This window comes from Chiloscyllium plagiosum, unplaced genomic scaffold (genome assembly GCF_037043375.1).
Source record: "Chiloscyllium plagiosum isolate Xiang-an unplaced genomic scaffold, Cpla_swu_hap1 HiC_scaffold_13, whole genome shotgun sequence".
NCBI classification, from domain to species: domain Eukaryota; kingdom Metazoa; phylum Chordata; class Chondrichthyes; order Orectolobiformes; family Hemiscylliidae; genus Chiloscyllium; species Chiloscyllium plagiosum.
In genome coordinates this window covers 91,688,267-91,709,924 of record NW_028270151.1, presented here as the reverse complement: position 1 = coordinate 91,709,924, position 21,658 = coordinate 91,688,267, and the positions used below count along the sequence as shown (strand labels likewise).

Genomic DNA, 21,658 nt, shown 5'->3' with positions numbered 1-21,658 from the left:
TTCTATGTGGCATAATTACCTTTTACTGTTTTAATGAAAACATTCTTCTCTTTATTTGGATCTTTTTCATCAACTAAAACCCCATGGAAGATTCGGCCAAAGGTACCTGAAACAGAGGAAAAAACAATTAGTCTGGTCTGTAAATCCTGCATTAAAAAAATAGCCTTGGTTTGTTACAACACCACACACAGGTCCTCAGCTTTCTGCATTCTGATCGTGTCACTGTTCCTCTTGTTTTTCTCTTTTAGTCAGTCCTGGGCTCTACAGCCCGGATATCCTGTTGAATGTCTTGCACTGTCTTGCTGTAGCTCATTAACTGAAACAGTAATGTCACTAAAGGTCAAATAAATAAAGAAAAAGAGCAAAAGAAAGTAATGTACACATGGACTGAACATAGAATCACTGAATCCCTGTAGTATGGAAGCAGGCCATTCAGTCCATTACGTCCACACCAATCTTCCGAAGAGCAGCCCACCCAGAGCCATCCGTCTGCCCCTGCATTTCTCATGGCTAATTCACCTAGCCTGCACAGCCCTGGACACTATCGGCAATTTAACATGGCCAACCAAACTAGCATGGCCACTGTGCCACCCTAAAGGAGGGAGGACTGTACTTCACCAGAGTGATTCCATTACTAGCACTGTGAATTAAGATTGAAAAATAGTGAAATGGGACTGATTTCAATTCACCACTTGTTTGTATGTTATACTACTTTTAAACTGAAGACTGAAAAGAAGCATTATTTTTTTTTTAAAATTGCTTAAAAGGATCTACTATGACAATCCTGCACTGTATATAAAATGATCCCTTGTATGTGAGGGCTGCTACACAGCTTGCATCACAAATTCCTTCATGCATTGTTAGTCACTTGGAGGTTGGATTACACAAATTTGGAAGACTGCTCTGCTACAGAAATTCTTTTTACAGGATTGAACTTATTTCAGTGGATGTGTGACACTTATTGCAACTGTAGGTCTTCAAGTGATTATTGAGTTAATTAGTACATCCACATTTCAGAACTGTAAAGTTTTAACAATGCTATCACATTGTTAAAATTTAGTTTTTCAGGACCCATAAACTAGTTATTCTGATACACTTTAATGTCATGTGACAATTTTATTTCAGTTTGTTCACTCCTGCACTGGTAATCTCGAACGCATCACTAGAAATGTATAGTTATAAAGCTTTTAGAAAAGAAAACCCAATCACTCTTCTGAGCTTACCTCATCTTTAAACTGAAATCAAAATTGCACACTGACACTGTTTACCAAAATCTCAGTGGGTGTTATTGTTTTCCTTAAAAGTCTAATTTATAATCCTTTAGCAGTTAATTTGTATTTACACGTTTCTAGCAAAGCAGTATTTGTGCATACCACAGAAAGCAAGCAATACCTACGCTGTGTGGCATCTCAACTCAAACATCCTAAAGCCCTTTCCATATAGTTAATTAATTTTGATACAAAATCCTTTTTGTCACTTCCTAAATTTAGATCTCATTAGGCAGCTGAAAATGTGTTGCTGGAAAAGTGCATCAGGTCAGGCAGCATCCAAGGAGCAGGAGAATCGACTTTTCAGGTATGAGCCCTTCTTCAGGCTCATGCCCGAAACGTCAATTTTCCTGCTCCTTGGATGCTGCCTGACCTGATGCGCTTTTCCAGCAACACATTTTCAGCTCTGATTTCCAGCATTTGCAGTCCTCACTTTCTCCTATCTCATTAGGCAGGTCAACATCTCTGACCTGTTTCACTGGAATATCCAATACCAGTCAAGCAGAAATTTCCAACTATTGAAGAGGTGCTCATTAAAGCTGACTCCATTTTCCATTAATATATATCCAAACTGCTTTGGAACTGTGTCACCTGTTCAACGTTAACTTTCTGAACTATCAGTTCGACTCTCTGAAGGATCCTCTTGTGGTGCAATTGTAGTGTCCCTACCCCTAAATCTAAGTCCCAGGTTCAAGTTCTACCTGCTCCAGAAATGTGTAATAACATCTCCAACAGGTTGATTAGAAAAATAGGTGAAATTTTTAAAAAATCAGTGCATCTCTAAGTCTGTCTCCACTTGGCCAGACTCTCTTCTTTGGTGCAGCCCAAAATCAAAGAGCAAGGCAATTTCAAACCAGGCCAGAGCGGTGCTGGACAGTCACTTGCAATTTACATCAGTCTTGATACTGGCTTACCAACAAATGTTCAAAACAGATTTATTGACCTCTCAGTAACATTTGGCTCTGTATGAATAAGATGGTCAAGGTGACGTAGGCATGCTTGCCTTCATCAATCATGGCACAAAAATTGCTGGAAAAGCTCAGCAGGTCTGGCAGCATCCATGCAGAGAAATCAGAGATAACACTTTGGGGTGAGGGATCCTTCCTCAGAACTGATGGTAACTAGGAAAATGTTGGTTTATATCCAGAAGATTGGGTGGGAGGAGAAGCTAGGGAGTGAACAACAGGTGGAGATCGAGCCCAAGGAGAGAGAACAGTTGGAAAGACAAAGGAGTCAATAACGATCTGGTTAGGACAGTGAATAGCTATTAATGGGGGATGTTAATGGCTAACAATGGATTGTGTGTAATAGCAAACTATGTGATCACAAAGCCTGGTGTGTGGGGTTGGGGTAAGGATTTGGGACAACTCAAGCCCTAAAGTTGGTGAACTTGATCTTGGTTTCAGAAGTCTGCTGGGCCCCCAAGCAGAAAATGAAGCACTCTTCTTCCAGCTTGTGCTGAGCTCCGCTGGAGCATTGCAGCAAACCTGAGGCAGATGGTGGCTAGGGAAGAGGGTGGTGTGTGGAAGTCGCGGACAACTGGAAGCTCAGGATCTTTTCTGCTGACAGAACGCAAGTGTTCTGTGAAGTGGTCACCCAGTTTATGCTTTGTTACACCAAAGTAGAGGGGACCACACTGTGAGCGGCGAATGTAGTAGACTAAATTGTGTGAAGTGCAGATAAAGCACTGCTTCACCTAGAAGTTGTGTTTGGGTCCTTGGATACCGAACAAGGAGGAAGTAAATGGAGGTGTTACACCTTCTACGGTTGCAGAAGAAATTTCTGTAAGGCTGGGGGGAATTGTTAGAAGTAAAGGAAGAGTAGACCATGACGTTTTGGAGGAAACAGTCTCTACAGAAATCTGACAAGCGATGGGAGGGGAAGATGTGGTGGTGGCATCTCTCTGGTGCTGGCGATAATTGCAGCTAATGATCCTCTGGATGTGGATGTTGGTGGAATGGTAGTTAAGGACAAGGGGGTCCCTATAGCTGCTGTGGGAGGGTAAAGAGGGGGTGACGACTGAAGTATGGAGATGAGTCAGACCCAGCTGAGGACTCTCAATAGCAGTACTGAGGAATTCTCAGTTGACAAAGAAACTAGGAGAATGGAATACAGTCTTTACAGGAAGTAGGGTGTGAGGAGGTAACCGTGGTTGTTGGTGGGTTTGTAGTGGAGTGTGAAAATTGGCAAGTCATGTTGCAGCTGGAAAGAACTTTAGTTAGGCCAGTTTTGGAATATTGTGTACAGTTCTGGTTGCAACACTATAATGTCGAGGCTTTTTGTGCCCCCTGTGAGGGGGTACAAGAATGGTTTACCAGGATATAGCCTGGTTTGGAGGGTATTAACTAAGAGTTTAGGCAAACTTGGATATCTTTTCAATTGAACACTGAAGAATGACAGGTGACCTGATAAAAGATTGCAGGATTCTGAGGGGCATGGATAGTCAGAGTCTTTTTCCCAGGATGTAAATGTCAATTACTAGGGAACATAGGTTTAATGTAAAAAGGGGGAAAGTTTAAAGGAGATGTGAGAGGCAGGTTTTTCTTTTCACAGAGAGTGATAAGTGCCTGGAAGGCACTGCTAGAGGAGGTGATAACAGATAAAGTAGCAACATTTAGGACCCATCTTGACAAATACATAAATAGGCAGGGAATAGAGGATTCTGGATTGCATAAAGGCAAAAGGTTTTTAGTTTAGAAAGGCGTTGTGTTAGTGCAGGCTTGGTAGGCTGAACGGCCTTTTCTTATGCTGTAGTGCCCTTTGGTCTTTGATCTTATGTTGAAAATTGCTTGGCTTTTTCACTTTTAGGCCGTATCATGTGTCTTTTCTTCAATGCTTAACAATCAAGTTTTAGAGCTTCACAAGTGACCAAAACATTCCCTAACCATCTTGAAAAATGGTCTTGCCCACTGATGTGTTTTAGCACTGCAACATTTATCAGAGTGGCATACCTCTCATCACCTCTAAGAAATTTTCCTTTGTCAATTATCTAGCCCTTGCTATCCAAGGAACCAATCTTAAGAAGCAGCACCTCATTCTATGATATAGATATAAAGACGCAATATTTTAACTAACATCTCCACCCAAATCCAACTAACACCCCTGTCACTGTTTTAAACATCAGTAGCCAACTAGTTAACAGTCAGCTTCCAGTACAAATCAGTCAAGAACAATCAAAATCTCAAATACCCTGGAGGCCAGATCTTATCCTCACATACAAAACCTGAAAAAAAAATGATTACCATTGCCAACATTGGCTGTGGAGTCAGTTCAAGTAATCTTGGTAATTTGAGCCTTCCTCTCGGGCACTTTTCAACAAATACTGTTTGGACAGAAAGTCACCACTTGGACACCTTGTGATAATCAGTTAAATACTGAAATCATTAACTTACAATGGCTTCCTATCCCATCTGATATTCCAGCTCCTGATGGAAAATAGATGTTAAGAAGTGTTTGGCTATATTAAGGCAAATCCAAAACTGCCATGAAGATCTGCAGAATCTATTGAATGTGGGCTCAAGTCATGCAAAACTTTCTGGAAGTCTGTGAATGTTCTCAGCCATGAAGCTTTTGATTAAAAAAAGGTCAAATGATCTAAGGTCTCAGCTGACACCAATAATCTCAAAGGTTTGGTGAGTGACCTGACATTGGATTCTTCAGTTTCTGGATCAGTGGTGCTGAAAGAGCACAGCAATTCAGGCAGCATCCGAAAAGCTTCGAAATCGACGTTTCGGGCAAAAGCCCTTCATCAGGCCTTTCCTGATGAAGGGCTTTTGCCTGAAACGTCGATTTCGAAGCTTTTCGGATGCTGCCTGAATTGCTGTGCTCTTCCAGCACCACTGATCCAGAATCTGGTTTCCAGCATCTGCAGTCATTGTTTTTACCTAGTGGAGTCTTCAGTGTTTAGCCACATCAAACAGTGGTTGACAATCAACAGGATTCACATTCTCCAAGGGCAACACCTCCACAAACAGAATTGCAAGGGCAGTCTTTGTGGCTGTGAGCACCTGGATTATACTGTTCACCACATTGACACCAAATGACATTTACAAACATTTGCCACAGATTTTAAGATATTTCACCAAATAGCACACAGCATTGTGACTCAGTTGTCCAACTTGGCTCAGAAAGATGAGACGTGAAGGTTCAGTTGGGGCGATTGAGAGTTATAAGGTAGCCAGGAAGGATCTGAAGAGAGAACTAAGAGCAGCAAGGAGGGGACATGAAAAGTCCTTAGTTGGTAGGATTAGGGAAAACCCTAAGGCTTTCTATAGGTATGTCAGGAATAAAAGAATGACTAGGGTAGGAATAGGTCCAGTCAAGGATAGTAGTGGGAAGTTGCGTGTGGAGGCTGAAGAGATTGGGGAGACACTGAATGAATACTTTTCGTCAGTATTCACTCAGGAACAGGACATTGTTGCCGATGTGAATATTGAGTCACAATTAATTAGAATGGACGGCTTTGAGGTATGTAGGGAAGAGGTGTTGGAAATTCTGGAAAGGGTGAAAATAGATAAGTCCCCTGAGCCTGATAGCATTTATCCTAGGATTCTCTGGGAAGCAAGGGAGGAGATTGCAGAGCCATTGACCTTGATTTTTATGTCCTCGTTGTCTACAGGAATAGTGCCAGAAGACTGGAGGATAGCAAATGTGGTTCCCTTGTTCAAGAAGGGGAGTAGGGATAACCCTAGTAACTATAGGCCGGTGAGTCTCACTTCTGTTGTGGGTAAAGTCTTAGAGAGAATTGTAAGGGATAGGATTTATGAACATCTGGATAGGAATAATGTGATCAAGGATAGTCAGCATGGTTTTGTGAAGGGCAGGTCGTGCCTCACAAACCTTATTGAATTCTTTGAGAAGGTGACTAAGGAGGTAGACGAGGGTAAAGCGGTAGATGTGGTGGATATGGATTTAGTAAGGCGTTTGATAAGGTTCCCCATGGTAGGCTACTGCAAAAAATACGGTATGGCATTGAGGGTGAGTTGGAGGTTTGGATTAGGAATTGGCTGACTGGAAGAAGACAGAGGGTAGTAGTTGATGGTAAAGGTTCATCTTGGAGTGCAGTTACTAGTGGTGTTCCGCAAGGATCTGTTTTGGGACCATTACTGTTTGTCATTTTTATAAATGACCTGGAGGAGGGGCTAGAAGGTTGGGTGAGCAAGTTTGCGGATGATACGAAAGTCGGTGGAATTGTTGACAGTGAGGAAGGATGTGTCAGGTTACAGCGGGATACAGATAAGTTGCAGAGCTGGGCAGAAAGGTGGCAAATAGAGTTCAATGTAGGTAAGTGTGAGGTGATTCACTTTGGTAAGAGTAACAAAAAGATGGGGTACTGGGCTAATGGTTGGATACTTGGTAGTGTGGATGAGCAGAGGGATCTTGGTGTCCATGTACACAGATCTCTGAAAGTTGCCACCCAGGTAAATAGTGCGGTATTGAAGGCATATGGCGTACTGGCTTTTATTGGTAGAGGAATTGAGTTCCGGAGTCCTGAGGTCATGTTGCAGTTGTATAAGACTCTGGTGCGGCCGCATCTGGAGTATTGTGTGCAGTTTTGGTCGCCATACTATAGGAAGGATGTGGAGGCACTGGAACGGGTGCAGAGGAGGTTTACCAGGATGTTGCCTGGTATGGTAGGAAGATCGTATGAGGAAAGGCTGAGGCACTTGGGGCTGTTTTCATTGGAGAAAAGAAGGTTTAGGGGTGACTTGATAGAGGTGTACAAGATGATTAGGGGTTTAGATAGGGTTGACCATGAAAACCTTTTTCCACATATGGAGTCAGCTATTACGAGGGGGCATAGCTTTAAATTAAGGGGTGGTAGGTATAGGACAGATGTTAGGGGTAGATTCTTTACTCAGCGAGTCGTGAGTTCATGGAATGCCCTGCCAGTAGCAGTGGTAGACTCTCCCTCTTTATGGGCATTTAAACGGGCATTGGATAGGCATATGGAGGATAGTGGGCTAGTGTAGGTTAGGTGGGCTTGGATCGGCGCAACATCGAGGGCCAAAGGGCCTGTACTGCGCTGTATTTTTCTATGTTCTATGTTCTAGAAAGCTCAAAATATTGCAGGTGACAAGATGTGCTTGCAACACGGTACCTTGGTCTATCTCAGCTTATCTGGTGGTGAAATTCTATTCATCTGTGACCTCTCCTAGTTGGTCTTCCATTTTCCATTTGACATAAACATGTGCTCATTTAAAATTTGCTGCTTAATCTTTTAAAAAAAAGTTTGTTCCAAATTTCACTCACTTATTGCTTGTGGTTCAATATTCACAAACTCTTTTTAAAAGTTCCATCTTTATTCTTAAGTGTCTGCATGCTCTCTCTTCTCCCTATCTGTGCAGTCTCTTAAAGTCCATCAAGACTTCAAGTAATCTGCATTTCTTCAATTCTGGGCTCTTCAGCATTCCAGATTTTAATCTTTCCATCACAAATCAGTACTTTTAGCTGTATGGTCCTAAGCTCCAGAATTCCATCACTCAACAACTCAGTGGCAGAGAAGGCTACACAGATATGCCCATCATCGGGGAGCCCAGCACATCACTGCAAAAGGTAAGGTTGGGAATGTTTGTTACAACCTTTAACCAGAGGTGTCGAGTGGATAATCCAGCTCAGTCTCTTTCGCAGGTTCCCAGCATCACAGATGCCAATTTGATTCACTCCACGTGATGTCAAGAAACGGCTGGAGGTACTGAATACAGAAAAGATTGTGGGTTCTGACAATATTTTAGCAATAGTACTGAAGACTTGTGGCTCCAGAACTTGCTGCAGCTCGGGTCAGGCTGTTCCAATACAGTTACAACATTGGCATCTACCTGACAATGTGTAAAATTGCCCAGATATGTGCTGTCTACAAAACATGTGACAAACCTATGTTAGGGAAGTTGAAGCGATCCATGACAACAATCCTACTCCTTCTGCACCTTTGTCTATACCTGACATATACTTCCTTCTTTTTCTTGACCAAAACCTCAATTTCTCTAATCATCCAGCATTCCCTACACCTACCAGCTTTGCCTTTCATCCTAACAGGAACATTCTGTCTCAGGACTCTCATTATCTCATTTTTGAAGGCTTCCCATGTTCCAGCCATCCTGTGAACTGCTGCTCATAAAAACGTTTTGAAAGTTCTTTTCTAATTCTTTCAAAATTAGCCCAATTTTAGAACTTCAACTTTGAGATGCAGTCTCTCCTTTCCCATCACTATTTTAAAGAATTATGGTCACTGGCCGCAATGCGCTCCCCTACTGACCACTTCAGTCACCTGCCCAAGAGTAGGCACCTTCTCTGATAGGCACATCCACATATGGAATCAGAAACTTTGCTTGTGCATACTTAATAAATTCCTCTCCAGTTGATCCCTTAACGGTATGGCAGTTCCAGTCTACGTTTGCAAAGTTAAAATCCCATAACCACCCTATTATTCTTATAGATAACTGAGATCTCCTTACAAACGTGTTTCTCAATTTCTCACTGACTATCGGGGCTCTATAGTACAATCCCAATAAGGTGATTATCCCTTTCTTATTTCTCAGTTCCACCTAACCAACTTCATGTGACGTACTACCAGGAATATCCTTCCTAAGTACAGCTGTAATGTTATCCCTAATCAAAAATGCCATTCCCCCTCCTCTCTTGTCCCCCTTTCTATTGTTCTTACAGAATCTATACCTTGGAACATCGCCAAGCCATGTCTCTGTAATTGCTTTGCTATCCCAGTGCAATGTTCCCAACCATGCCCGGAGTTCATCTGCCTTACCTGTTAGGCCTCTTGCACTGAAATAAGTGCAGTTTAATTCATCAATCCTACCTCTTTCTCTGCTTTGTTCCTGCCTGCCCTGACTATTTGACTTAATCCTTTTCCCAGCTGTACCAGTCTCAGATTGACCTTTCTCCTCACTATCTCCCTGGGCCCCACACCACTCCCTTTACAAGTTTAATTCCACCCGAGCAGCTCGAGCAAATCGCCCGCCAGTATACTTGCCTTCTTTGTCCTACCAAAATGACAGACAGATGGGCAGATTAACATGGTTGCCTTGTTAGTAAGGAAGGTAATTAAATCAATAGTAAGAAGTGATATGGAGTTGTAAGGCGTAGAATCGGTGTGGATAGAATTAAGGAATCTCAAAGGAAAAAAGATCTTGGTGGGAGTTGTGTATAGGCCTCCTAGCAGTAGTCAGGATGTGGGAAAGAAAATAAATCAGGAAATAGAAAGACATGCAAAAATGGCACTATTACAATAATCATGAAGAACTTCAACATGCAGGTGGACTGGGGCAATCAGGTTGGTAGCAGATCTCCAGAATAGGAATTCATGGAATGTCTATAAGATGTTTTTTGGAGCAGATTGTGGTAGAGTCCGCAAAGGAACAGTCAATTCCTTTGTGATTTGGTGATGTGTAATGAGACAGAGTTAATTAGGGAGTTTAAGGTACAGGACCCCTAGTGGATAGTGACCATAATATAGTAGAATTTACCTTGCAATTTGAGAGGGGGAAGGTCAAATCAGATGTCATGGAATTATAATTGAGTAAAGGTAACTACAAAGGCATGAGGGAGGAGCTGGCTAGCCTAGCAGGAAAGACAGGTGGAGCAGTAATGGCAGAAATTTCTGCAGTTAATTTGAGAGGCATAGCAAAAATTCATCCTAATTAAATCATAATTTGCTTGCTAACTCTTTCTACCAGAGTGCATGACCTCACACTTCATATTAAACTCTATCAGCCAAGTCTTTGCTAGCTCACTCAATCTATTCACATAGATTCCTTATGTCCTCATCCCATATGATCCCATCTATTTTTGTATCGGCAGTAAATTCAGATACATTAAATTCTCTATTCTCTTTCAAGGCAATAATTGAGATGGTAAATGAGTAAGGTCTTAGAACCAGTCTTGAGACATTCCACAAGTTACGACTTCAAATTGAACAAAGACCCATTAATCCTGACAGTCTTTTACTTACAAAGCAAACCTCAAGACATTACCTCCAATCCATGAGCTTCTATCTTATGCAATGACGTTATACGCAACACCTTACTGCATGCCTTCTGAAAATCCAAATGATCATCATCTACTGGCTCCCCTTTATCAACTCGGATCATGTTTTCAGGATTCTTAAGGGGGAAGGGGAGAAGGCTCAAGTCGTGGTTGACAGAGGCACTAACAACATAGGAAGGATTTAAGGCAGCAATTCAGGGAACAAGGGTGGAAGCTTAGTGCTAGAACAAACAGAGTTGTTATCTCTGGTTTGTTATCCGTGCAACGTACTAGTAAGGTGAGGAATAGGGAGAGAGGAAGGAGTTGAACACGTGGCTACTGGGATAGTGCAGGAGGGAGGGTTTCAGCTACCTGGATAATTGAGGTAGGTGGGTAGGTGGGACCTCTACAAACAGGATGGTCTACACCTGAACCAGAGGGGTACCAATATCGTAGGGGGAAAATTTGTTCGTGCTCTTCGGAAGGGTTTTAACTAATTCAGCAGGGGGATGGGAATCTAAATTGTACTTCCAATGTCCAGGAGGTTGAGAGTAATGAGGTCAAAAATAAGGTTTCAAGACTGCAAGAGTACACTGGCAAGCAGGCAGATGGTTTGAAGTGTCTCTACTTCAATGCCAGGAGCATCTGGAACAAGGTGGTGAACTTGCAGCATAGTTTGGTACCTGGGTATTTGAAATTGTAGCCATTTCAGAGACATGAAAAGAGCAGGGACAGGTACGGCTGTTGTAAAATCCGGGATTTATATGTCTCAGTAAGAACAGAGAAGGTGGTAAAAGAGGTGGAGGTATGGCATTGTTAGTGAAGGACAGCATTATGGTGGCAGACAGGACATTTGAGGACTCTCCTACTGAGGTAGTACAGGCTGAGGTTAGAAACAGGAAAAGAGGTCACCCTGTTGGGAGTCTTCCATAGGTCTCCGAATAATTCCAGAGATGCTGAGGAAAGGATAGCAAAGATGATTCTCGATTGGAGCAAAAGTAACAGGGTAGTTGTTACGGAGGACTAACTTTCCAAATATTGACTGGAAATACTATAGCTCCAGTACTTTGATGGGTCAGTTTTCGTCCAATGTGTGCAGGAGGGTTTCCTGACACAGTACGTAGACGGGCCAACAAGGGACAAGGCCACATTGGATTTGGTACTGGTAATGAACCGGGCCAGGTGTTAGATTTGGAGGTTAGTGAGCAATTTGGCGATAGTGACTACCGATCGGTTATGATTACTTTAGCAATTGAAAGGGATAGGTTTGTACCGCACAGCAAGAGTTACAGCTAGGGGAAAGACAATTATGATGTGATTAGGCAAGATTTGGGATGCATATGATGGGAAGGAAACCGTAGGGGATGGGCACAATCGAAATGTGTAGCTTATTTAAGGATCAGCTACTGTGTTTCCTTGATAAGTATATACCTGTCAGAGAGGGAGGAAGTGGTCGAGAGAAAGGAAACTGTGGTTTACTAAAAAAAAGCTGAATCGCTTGTCAAGAGGAAGAAGGCTTACGTTAGGGATGGGATGCGAAGGCTCAGTTAGGATGCTTGAGAGTTAGGAAGGAAGGAAGGATTTAAAGAGAGAGCTAAGAAGAGCTAGGAGGAGACATGAGAAGTGGTTGGCAGATAGGATCAAGGAAAACCCTAAAGCCTTCTATAGGTATATCAGGAATAAAATAATGACTAGAGGAAGATTAGGGCCAATCAAAGACAGTAGTGGGAAGTTGTGTATGGAGTCCGAAGAGATGGGAGAAGTGCAAAATGAATATTATTCATCAATACTCACATTAGAAAAAGACAATATTTTTGAAGAGAATACTGAGATGCAGGCTACCACACTAGACGTTTGAGGTTCAAAAGGAGGAGTTGTTAGCAATTCTAGAAAGTGTGAAAATAGATACATCCCTGGGCCAGATGGGATTTATCCTAGGATTCTCTGGGGAGCCAGGGAGGAGACTGCAGAGTCTTTGGCTTTGATCTTTATGTCGTCATTGTCTACAGGAGTGGTGCCAGAGGACAGCAAATGTTGTGCCCTTGTTCGAGAAGGGGAGTAAAGACAACCCTGGTAATTATCGACCAGTGAGCCTTACTTCGGTATTCGGTAAAGTGTTGATCAAGGTTAGAAGATATAGGATTTATAATCATCGAGAAAGGAATAAGTTGATTAGGAATTGTCAACATGGTTTTGTGAAGGGTAGACCGTGCCTCAAAAACCTTATTGAGTTCCTTGAGAAGGTGACCAAACAGGTAGATGAGGGTAAAGTGGTTAATGTTTCATATATGGACTTCAGTAAGGCATTTGATAAGATCTCCCATGGCAGACTATTGCACAAAATTCACCCCGTGTCTGCGTGGGTTTCCTCCGGGTGCTCCGGTTTCCTCCCACAATCCAAAAGATGTGCAGGTCAGGTGAATTGGCTATGTTAAATTGCCCGTAGTGTTAGGTTAGGGGTAAATGTAGGGGTTGGGGTATGGGTGGGTTGCGCTTCGGCGGGGCGGTGTGGACTTGTTGGGCCGAAGGGCCTGTTTCCACACTGTAAGTAATCTAATCTGTAAGTAATCTAATAAAAAATAAGGAGGCATGGGATTGAGGGTGACTTAATGGTTTGGATCAGAAATCGACTGGCTGAAAGATGATAAAGTGTGGTGGTTGATGGGAAATGTTCATCCTGGAGTTCAGTTACTAGTGGTGTACCGCAAGGATTTGCTTTGGTGCCACTGTTATTTGTCATTTTTATAAATGACCTGGATGAGGGCATAGAAGGATGGGTTAGTAAATTTGCGGATGAAGGTCGGTGGAGTTGTGGATAGTGCCGAAGGATTTTGCAGGTTACAGAGAGACATAGATAAGCTGCAGACCTGGGTTGAGAGGTGGAAAATGGAGTTTAATACCGAAAAGTGAGAGATGATTCACTTTGGAAGGAGCAACAGGTAAGATTTGGCAAATGGTAAGATTTTTCGTAATGTAGATGAGCAGAGAGATCTTGGTGTCCATGTACATAGATCCCAGAAAATTGCCACCCAGGTTGCTAAGGTTAAGAAGGCATATAGTGTGTTAGCTTTTATTAGTGGAGGGATTGAGTTTCGGAGCCATGAGGTCATGTTGCAGCTGTGCAAAAATCTGGTGAGGCCGCACTTGGAGTATTGCATACAGTTCTGGTCACCGCAATACAGGAAGGATGTAGAAGCTCTGGAAAGGGTTTAGAGATTTACTAGAATGTAGCCTGGTATGGATGAAAGATCTTATGAGGAAAGGCTGAGGGACTTGAGGCTGTTTTTGTTAGAGAGAAGAAGGTTGAGAGGTGACTTAATTGAGACATATAAAATAATCAGAGGATTAAATAGGGTGAACTGTGAGAGCCTTTTTCCTTGCATGACGATGGCTAGCACGAGGGGACATAGCTTTAAATTGAGGGGTGATAGATATAAGACAGATGTCAGAGGTAGTTTCTTTAATCAGAGAGTAGTGGGGGCGTGGAATGCCCTGCCTGCAACAGTTGTAGACTCACCAACTTTAAGGACATTTAAATTGTTATTGGATAAATATATGAATGAAAATGCAACATTGTAGATTAAATGGGCATCAGATTAATTTCACAGGTCGGCGCAACATCGAGGGCCGAAGGGCCTGTACTATGTTTTAATGTTCTATGTCTTAACTCTGCATCCTCAAAGAACTCAAGCCAGTTTCATCACCATGTTGAAACTGTTGAATAAGTATTTTCTATATGTTCTGTCATTTATTCCTTAACAATGGATTCTAGCATTTTCCCAATGATTCATGTTAAGAGGAATGACCTATTGTTTCCTGCTTTCTGTGTGTCTCCCTTCCTGATCATTGGCATCACATCAGCAGTTTTTTAATCTTCTGAAACCTTTCTTAATTCGATCAAGTTCTGGAAAATAAACAGAAGTTGTTGGAAAATCTCAACAGTTCTCTCAGCTTCTGTGGAGAGAAATCAGAATTAATGTTTCAGATCCATTGAACCTTCTTCAGAACTCAGTTCTGAATATGTGGAGATTTTCCAGCAATTTCTGCTTTTGTTTCAGATTTCCATCAATTGCAGTTTTTAGTTCTGGAACATGTCAGTCAATGCTGATATCGCTGTAGCCACTTCCTTTAAAACCATGCAGGCCGTTGACTCCAAGCAACTTGTCTCCTTTAAGCTCTCATGTCACAGCTCAAAACCTGACATGGCTTGGTTGCTCAGGAACCAGGTTTGTCAATGGAGTGAATAGTTTCTGAACAGAGATAAAATACATATTTTTTGTAGTCGTAGTCTGCTAGGATTAGAGAGCGGGAGTGAGAGATCTGAGTTTGCTAAGTAGTGGATTAGTTGGCGTAATCACTTCCTGGATTATTGCCTATTGTTGTTAAGGTTGATTTAGTCAATAAGGGGAATGGCCACATTCCCTTGCACAATCTACTTGTCTTCAGTCAATGGCAGGAGAACTCAGTCCCGTGGAATGCTGCTCCTGCAATATTAGATTACTTATAGTATGGAAACATGTCCTTTGGCCCAACAAGTCCACACTGACCCTCCGAAGAGTAACCCACCCAGACCCATTTCCCTTTGACTAATGCACCTAACACTATGGGCAATTTAGCATGGCCAATTCACCTGACCTGTACATCTTTGGACTGTGGGAGGAAACCGGAGCACCCGGAGGAAACTCACGCAGACATGGGGAGATTGTACAAACTCCACACAGACAGTCGCCCGAGGCCAGAATCGAACCTGGGACTTTGGTGCTGTGAGGCAGCAGTGCTAACCACTGAATCACTGTGCCGCCCTCTTCCAGTGTCCATAGTGACTACATATGCGGGAAGTGTGTACAGCTGGAATTCATGATTTGCTGCATGGAACGATAGGGTTAAAATAAAATTGCAGATGGACTCACTATGCAGGACCCCTGAAGTAAAGAATGTTATGGATAGCATGTTTAGCGAGTTGGTCACACCACCAGTAAGGGCTATAGCGATAGGGAAGAGTTGGGTGACCAATAGGAAGACAAGTAGATTGTGCAAGGGAATGTGGCCATTCCCCTCTCAAACAGATATACTGTTTTGGATACCTTTTGAGGCCTCTCAGGAGAAAGCAGCAGCCAGAACAGTGACGCCTCAACTGGCATTGCTGTACAATAAGGAGGACTGAAGTGTACGTGAACAGTAGGGAGAGGGGACTCTATAGTCAGAAGCATTTCTGTGCCTGGAAAATAGGCTTCAGGATGCTGCCAAGTTCAAGGATCTCTCTGAACAGGTGCAGGATATTTTGAATGGAGAGGGTAAGCAGCATGGCTGTGTTCCATATTAGTACCAATGACATAGATAGATAGAAAAATCAAGTCCTGCAAAGGGAATTCAGAGAGTTAGGTAGGAAGATGAAAAGCAAGACCTTTCAGACTACTCCATACACCACCATCCAATGATGCCAGGAATAGGAAGCTAGTACAGTTAAATGCGTAGCTAAAGAGCTGGTGGAGGGGGAAGGGCTTCACGTATGTGGATCATTGGGACTTCTTGTGGGACAGGGAGGACAAGTTTCACATGATTGGAGGGGCATCAATATTCTGGCAGAGAGGTTTGCTAGTGCCACTTGGGACGGTTTAAACTAATGCAGCTGGGGAATGGGAACAAGAGCAATAGGCCAGCAAGTAAAGTCACCGTGGAGGAAGCTGAAGTCTAAGGTCAGTAAGACCAAGAGGAAGAATACACGGGAGAAGTCACTAAACAGGCCAAGACTGGCAGCCTGAATTGTATGGATTTGATGTGAGGCAGATGAACTTACGAGCTTGGATTAATACATAGAACAATGATGTTGTAACTATTACAGAGACTTGGTTGAGAGAGAAACAAGACTGGCAGCTTAACATGCTGGAATTTCAATGTTTCAGGCATGATACAGAGAAATGCAGGAGTGGTAGGGGAGTTGCGCAAGGGAGAATATCACAGCTGTACAGAGGGCGATCGCACCAAAAAGCTCATCCAACAAGGCCGGAGAATATCACAGCTGTACAGAGGGCGATCGCACCAAAAAGCTCATCCAACAAGGCCATATGAGTACTGCTCAGAAATATGAAAGGCACAATCACTTTGATGGAATTGTATCACAGGCCTTGCAACAGTCAGTGGGTGACAGACGAACAGAATGTGGATGAATTATGAAATATTGCAAAAGCAACAGCATTGTTGCAGTGGGTGATTTTAACTTGCCCTATATTGACTGAAATTTGCTTGGATGGGAGAGAACATGTTAGATGCATCCAGCATGGTTTCTTGAAACAATCTGTAAATCGTCCAATCAGAGAAGTTTCATGAATGAGAAAGATTAGAGTGGTGCTGGAAAAGCACAACAGGTCAGGCAGCATCTGAGAAGCACAAGAATCGAGGTTTCAGGCAGGAGCCCTTTATCAGGAATGATGATTCTTGATGAGGGGCTTTTGCCCAAAACATTGATTTTCCTGCTCCTCGGATGTTGCCTGACCTGCTGTGCTTTTCCAACACCACTCTAATCTTGACTCTAATCTCCAGCATCTGCAGTACCCACTTCTGCCTCATGAATGAGAAAGACATGGGAATTCTGGGACAATTCAATATAAAAGTGCTGTTGGTGTTTTAAAAAGCACAAAGATAGAGAAGTTCCCAGGACCCGATGGGATCGATCCCGGAATGTGGAGCAAATTACTGGGGTCTTGAACAAAATCTTTGTACCCACATTTGTCACACCTATTCCGACAAGTCCTGATGAATCTATCCCAACAGTCACTACATCAAAAGTCAGATCAGTTTTCCTTGGTGTGAATCCAAGGAAAATGATGGGACCAGTTGGAGTGCCAGTCCGTGCACTCACAGCATGCGCAGATCAACTGGCAGAGGTCTTCTCAGACATCTTCAACCTCTTCAAGAGTGCCAACATGATCCCTGTGCCTAAGGCGGCTCATGCAGCACGTATCAATGACTACCACCCAGTGGCCCTAACTCCGGTGGTCATGAAGTGCTTTGAAAGGCTGGTCATGGCATTAATCAACTCCAGCCTCTGCACTCCTCTTAACCCATTCCAATTTGCCTATTAGACCAACAAATCCACTTCAGATGCCATATCACTTGCCCTTCACTCCTCCCTAGAACATCTTGACACCAAGAACAGCTATGTAAGAATCCTACTCATTGACTACAGTTCATCCTTCAACACTATTATGCCCTTGAGACTGACTACTAAACGTAGTGATCTCGGACTAAGCCCCAGTCTCTACGACTGGATCCTCAGTTTCCTGACTCATAGGCCACAGTTGGTGAAGATTGGGGACAATATTTCGTCCTCACTAACATTCAACACTAGAATCCCCCAGGAGTACGTACTCAGCTCCCTACTATACTCACTGAATAACATGACTGCGGTGCCAAATACCAGACTAATGCCACTTACAGGTTCACTGATGACACCATCATAGTCAGCCGAATCTCAGATGACAATGAAACAGACTACAGATGGGAGGTGGAAGACCTGGAAAAATGGTGCACTGAGAACAACCTAGCTCTCAACGCCAGCAAAACCAAGGAAATCATTATTGACTTTTGGCAGGATGTTACTCATGCCCCCCTACACATTAGCAGCACAGAGGTGGAACGAGTTGAAAGTGTCAAGCTCCTGGGAATGGTCATCCACAACGAAGCTTTCTTGGACTCTTCATGTGGACGCACTGGTTACAAACACCCAACAATGTCTCTTCTTCCTCAGGCAGCTGAGGAAATTTGGCATGACAGCAAATACCCTTGCCAACTTTTACATGTATGCCATCGAGAGCATTCTGTCTGGATGTATCACTACCTGGTATGGCAACTGTACCATTCAAGATAGGAGACTGTTATAGAGAGTGGTGAACTCGGTCTGGACAATCACAAAGGTCAACCTCCCGTCTATAGAATCCATCTACCAGGCCCGCTGTCAATGAAAGGCCGCCAGCATTCTTAAAGATCCATCCCACCCTGGCAATATCTTTCTACAATCTTTACCATCAGGGAGAAGGTACAGAGGCCTAACACACGTGCCAGCCGGTTTCAAAACAGTTTCTACCCTACAGCTGTTAGAATACTGAATGGAGTCTCAAACTCTTAACATTTGTCATACCTGTGTTTTTGTTTTTGCCGCTGTTTACCTATTATTTACTTATCTATGCTACTTAACTCTGTGATCTGCCTGTATTGACCGCAAGACAAAGCTTTTCACTGTGCCTCGGTACACGTGACAATAAATTCAATTCAATTCACAGGACAAGTCCCAGAAGACTGGAGAATAGTTAACATTGTTCCTTTGTTTAAGGAGAGCAACAGGAATAATTTGGGAAATTACAGGCTGGTGAGCCTTACACCTAGTGGTAGGGAAAATTTGGAAAAAACATTCCTCGGGACAGGAGTACTCATATTTGTAAAAATATGGACTTATTCGTAACGGGGGTCATGGCTCAATGAAGGGAAGGTCATGTCTCACAAACTTGACTGAGTTTTTTGAGGAAGTGACAAAGATAATTGATCAGGACAGGAAGGTAGATTTTGTCTATATGGGACTTTAGCAAGGACTTCAACAAGGTCCCTTGCAGCAGGCTGATACAAAAGGTGAAGACACATGGAATCCAAAGTGAGCTGGTAAGAAGGATGCAGAACTGGCTTAGTTATAGAAGACAAAAAGTAGCGTTGAAGGGTGAATTTCTGACTAGAGATGTGAGTAAAGCTGTTCGATAAGGATCAATGCTGGACGCCTGTTGTTTGTAGTATACATAAGAGGAGAATGTAAGCAGCAAGTTTAGTAAATTTGCAGATAACACAAAAATTGGGGGAGCTGCAGATAGTGCGGAGGATTGCTTGAGGATATAGTACGATATACATAGGCTGGACCTTTCTATTTCTATCTCAGGCGACCGAATCAACACGGACATCTACTACAAACCGACCGACTCTCACAGCTACCTGGACTACACCTCCTCCCACCCTGTCCCCTGTAAAAACGCCATCCCATTCTCCCAATTCCTTCGCCTCCGCCGCATTTGCTCCCAGGAGGACCAGTTCCAAAAACGTACAACCCAGATGGCCTCCTTCTTCAAGGACCGCAATTTCCCCCCCGACGTGGTCGACGATGCCCTCCACCGCATCTCTTCCACTTCCTGCTCCTTCGCCCTTGAGCCCCGCCCCTCCAACCGCCACCAGGACAGAACCCCACTGGTCCTCACCTACCACTCCACCAATCTCCATGTACAGCGTATCATCTGCCGTCATTTCCGCCACCTCCAAATGAACCCTACCACCAAGGATATATTTCCCTCCCCTCCCTTATCAGCGTTCCGAAAAGACCACTCCCTCCGTGACTCCCTCGTCAGATCCACACCCCCCACCAACCCAACCTCCACTCCCGGCACCTTCCCCTGCAATCGCAGGAGGTGCAAGACTTGCGCCCACACCTCCCCCCTCACCTCGCTCCAAGGCCCCAAAGAAAACTTCCATATCCGCCACAACTTCACCTGCACCTCCACACACATCATCTATTGCATCCTCTGCACCCGATGTGGCCTCCTCTATATTGGGGAGACAGGCCGCCTACTTGCGGAGCATTTCAGAGAACACCTCTGGGACACCCGGACCAACCAACCCAACCACCCTGTGGCTCAACACTTCAACTCCCCCTCCCACTCCACCAAGGATATGCAGGTCTTTGGACTCCTCCATCGCCAGACCACAACAACACGACGGTTGGAGGAAGAGCGCCTCATCTTCCGCCTAGGAACCCTCCAACCACAAGGGATGAACTCGGATTTCACCAGTTTCCTCATTTCCCCTCCCCCCACCTTGTCTCAGTCAAATCCATCGAACTTAGCACCGCCCTCCTAACCTGCAATCTTCTTCCTGACCTCTCTGCCCCCACCCCAGTCTGACCTATCACCCTCACCTTGACCTCTTTCCACCTATCGCATTTCCAACGCCCCTCCCCCAAGTCCCTCCTCCCCATCTTTTATCTTAGCCTGCTGGACACACTTTCCTCATTCCTGAAGAAGGACTTATGCCCGAAACGTCGATTCCCCTGTTCCCTGGATGCTGCCTGACCTGCTGCGCTGTTCCAGCAACACATTTTCAGCTCTGATCTCCAGCATTTGCAGACCTCACTTTCTCCTCCATACATAGGCTGGATACTTGCATTGAGAAATGACAGTTTAATCTAGACAAACATGAGGTGAAGCACTTTGGAAGATTTAATGCAGGAGGGAAGTATACAGTAAATGGCACAATCTTTTGTAGCAGCAACATAGAGGGATCTAAGCATACAGGTCCACACTTCCCTGAAAGTGGCAACGTAAGTGGTTAAGGTGGTCAAGAAGGCATATTGTATGCTTGTCTTCATTGGTCAGGTCATACAGTATGGAAACTGGCAAGTAGTGTTGCAGCTGTATAGAACTTTAGAACATAGAACTAACTGTACTGTGCAGAACAGACACTTTGGTCCACAATGCTTTGGCCCACAATGTTAGACTACATTTAGAATATTGTGTATAGTTGGTGTCACAACACTGCAAGAAAGATATGGAGACTTTGTACAGAGTACAGAAATTAATGTTTTTAGATTAGATCGGATTCCATATAGTATGGAAACAGGCCCTTCAGCCCAACAAGTCCACACCGACCATCCAAAGAGAAACCCACCCAGACCCATTTCCCTCTGACTAATGCAACTAACACTACGGGCAATTTAGTGTGGCCAATGTACCTGACCTATACATCTTTGGACAGTGGAAAGAAACCAGAACACCCAGAGGGGGCCTACGCAGACATGGGGAGAATGTGTAAACTCCACACAGACAGTCGCCCGAGGCGGGAATAGAACCTGGGTCCCTAGCACTGTGAGGCAGCACTGCTAACCACTAAGCCACCGTGCCACCTATAAAACAAGAGCAAGACACATGTTGTTCAAACACCTCAAAGCTTAACAAGAGCAAGTAATGGTGATGGGGCAGTACACTGACCTGGTGGCACAATATTGATAATGAAATGCCAACATTTTGTCTGGTGTTAGTTTCAACAAATCTTTTAAACGAAGGGCAATCTACTAAAAATCACAAGCCAATTCTGATCCAGAATTACATAGTTTTCTGGCAGGCACATAAAAGTGTTGATGATTGCTTTAATTTGGTGCACAGTGTTTTCTTAATTTGTGTGGTTAATTTGGACCCCAAACCCAGAAAACCTTAGTGCATGTTCGCCTGTGTTATATGAAAGTAGTACTGGCAATTAACAGTTCATCTGGAAAATTTATTTCACAGCTTGAGATCCTTTCTTTTTGAATGCAGGATAGAACTCTGATCTTTAACAGGCCTATTATCCCCAAGATTGTTTCATTGCTTCAAGTTCTTAGTACACAG

The 21,658-nt window shown here is 43.6% G+C and overlaps 1 protein-coding gene across 6 annotated transcripts in view; it reads right to left on the bottom strand.

Annotated features, from left to right (window-relative positions):
- ryk (receptor like tyrosine kinase) overlaps positions 1 to 21,658 on the bottom strand; it is a 296,128-nt gene that overhangs the window by 119,509 nt on the left and 154,961 nt on the right. For all 6 annotated transcript variants that reach the window (XM_087993913.1, XM_087993912.1, XM_043701685.2 and 3 more), the window contains one exon: positions 20 to 106. In XM_087993913.1, the coding sequence (XP_087850039.1) occupies positions 20 to 106 (87 nt within the window). The remainder of the gene's footprint in view (positions 1 to 19; positions 107 to 21,658) is intronic.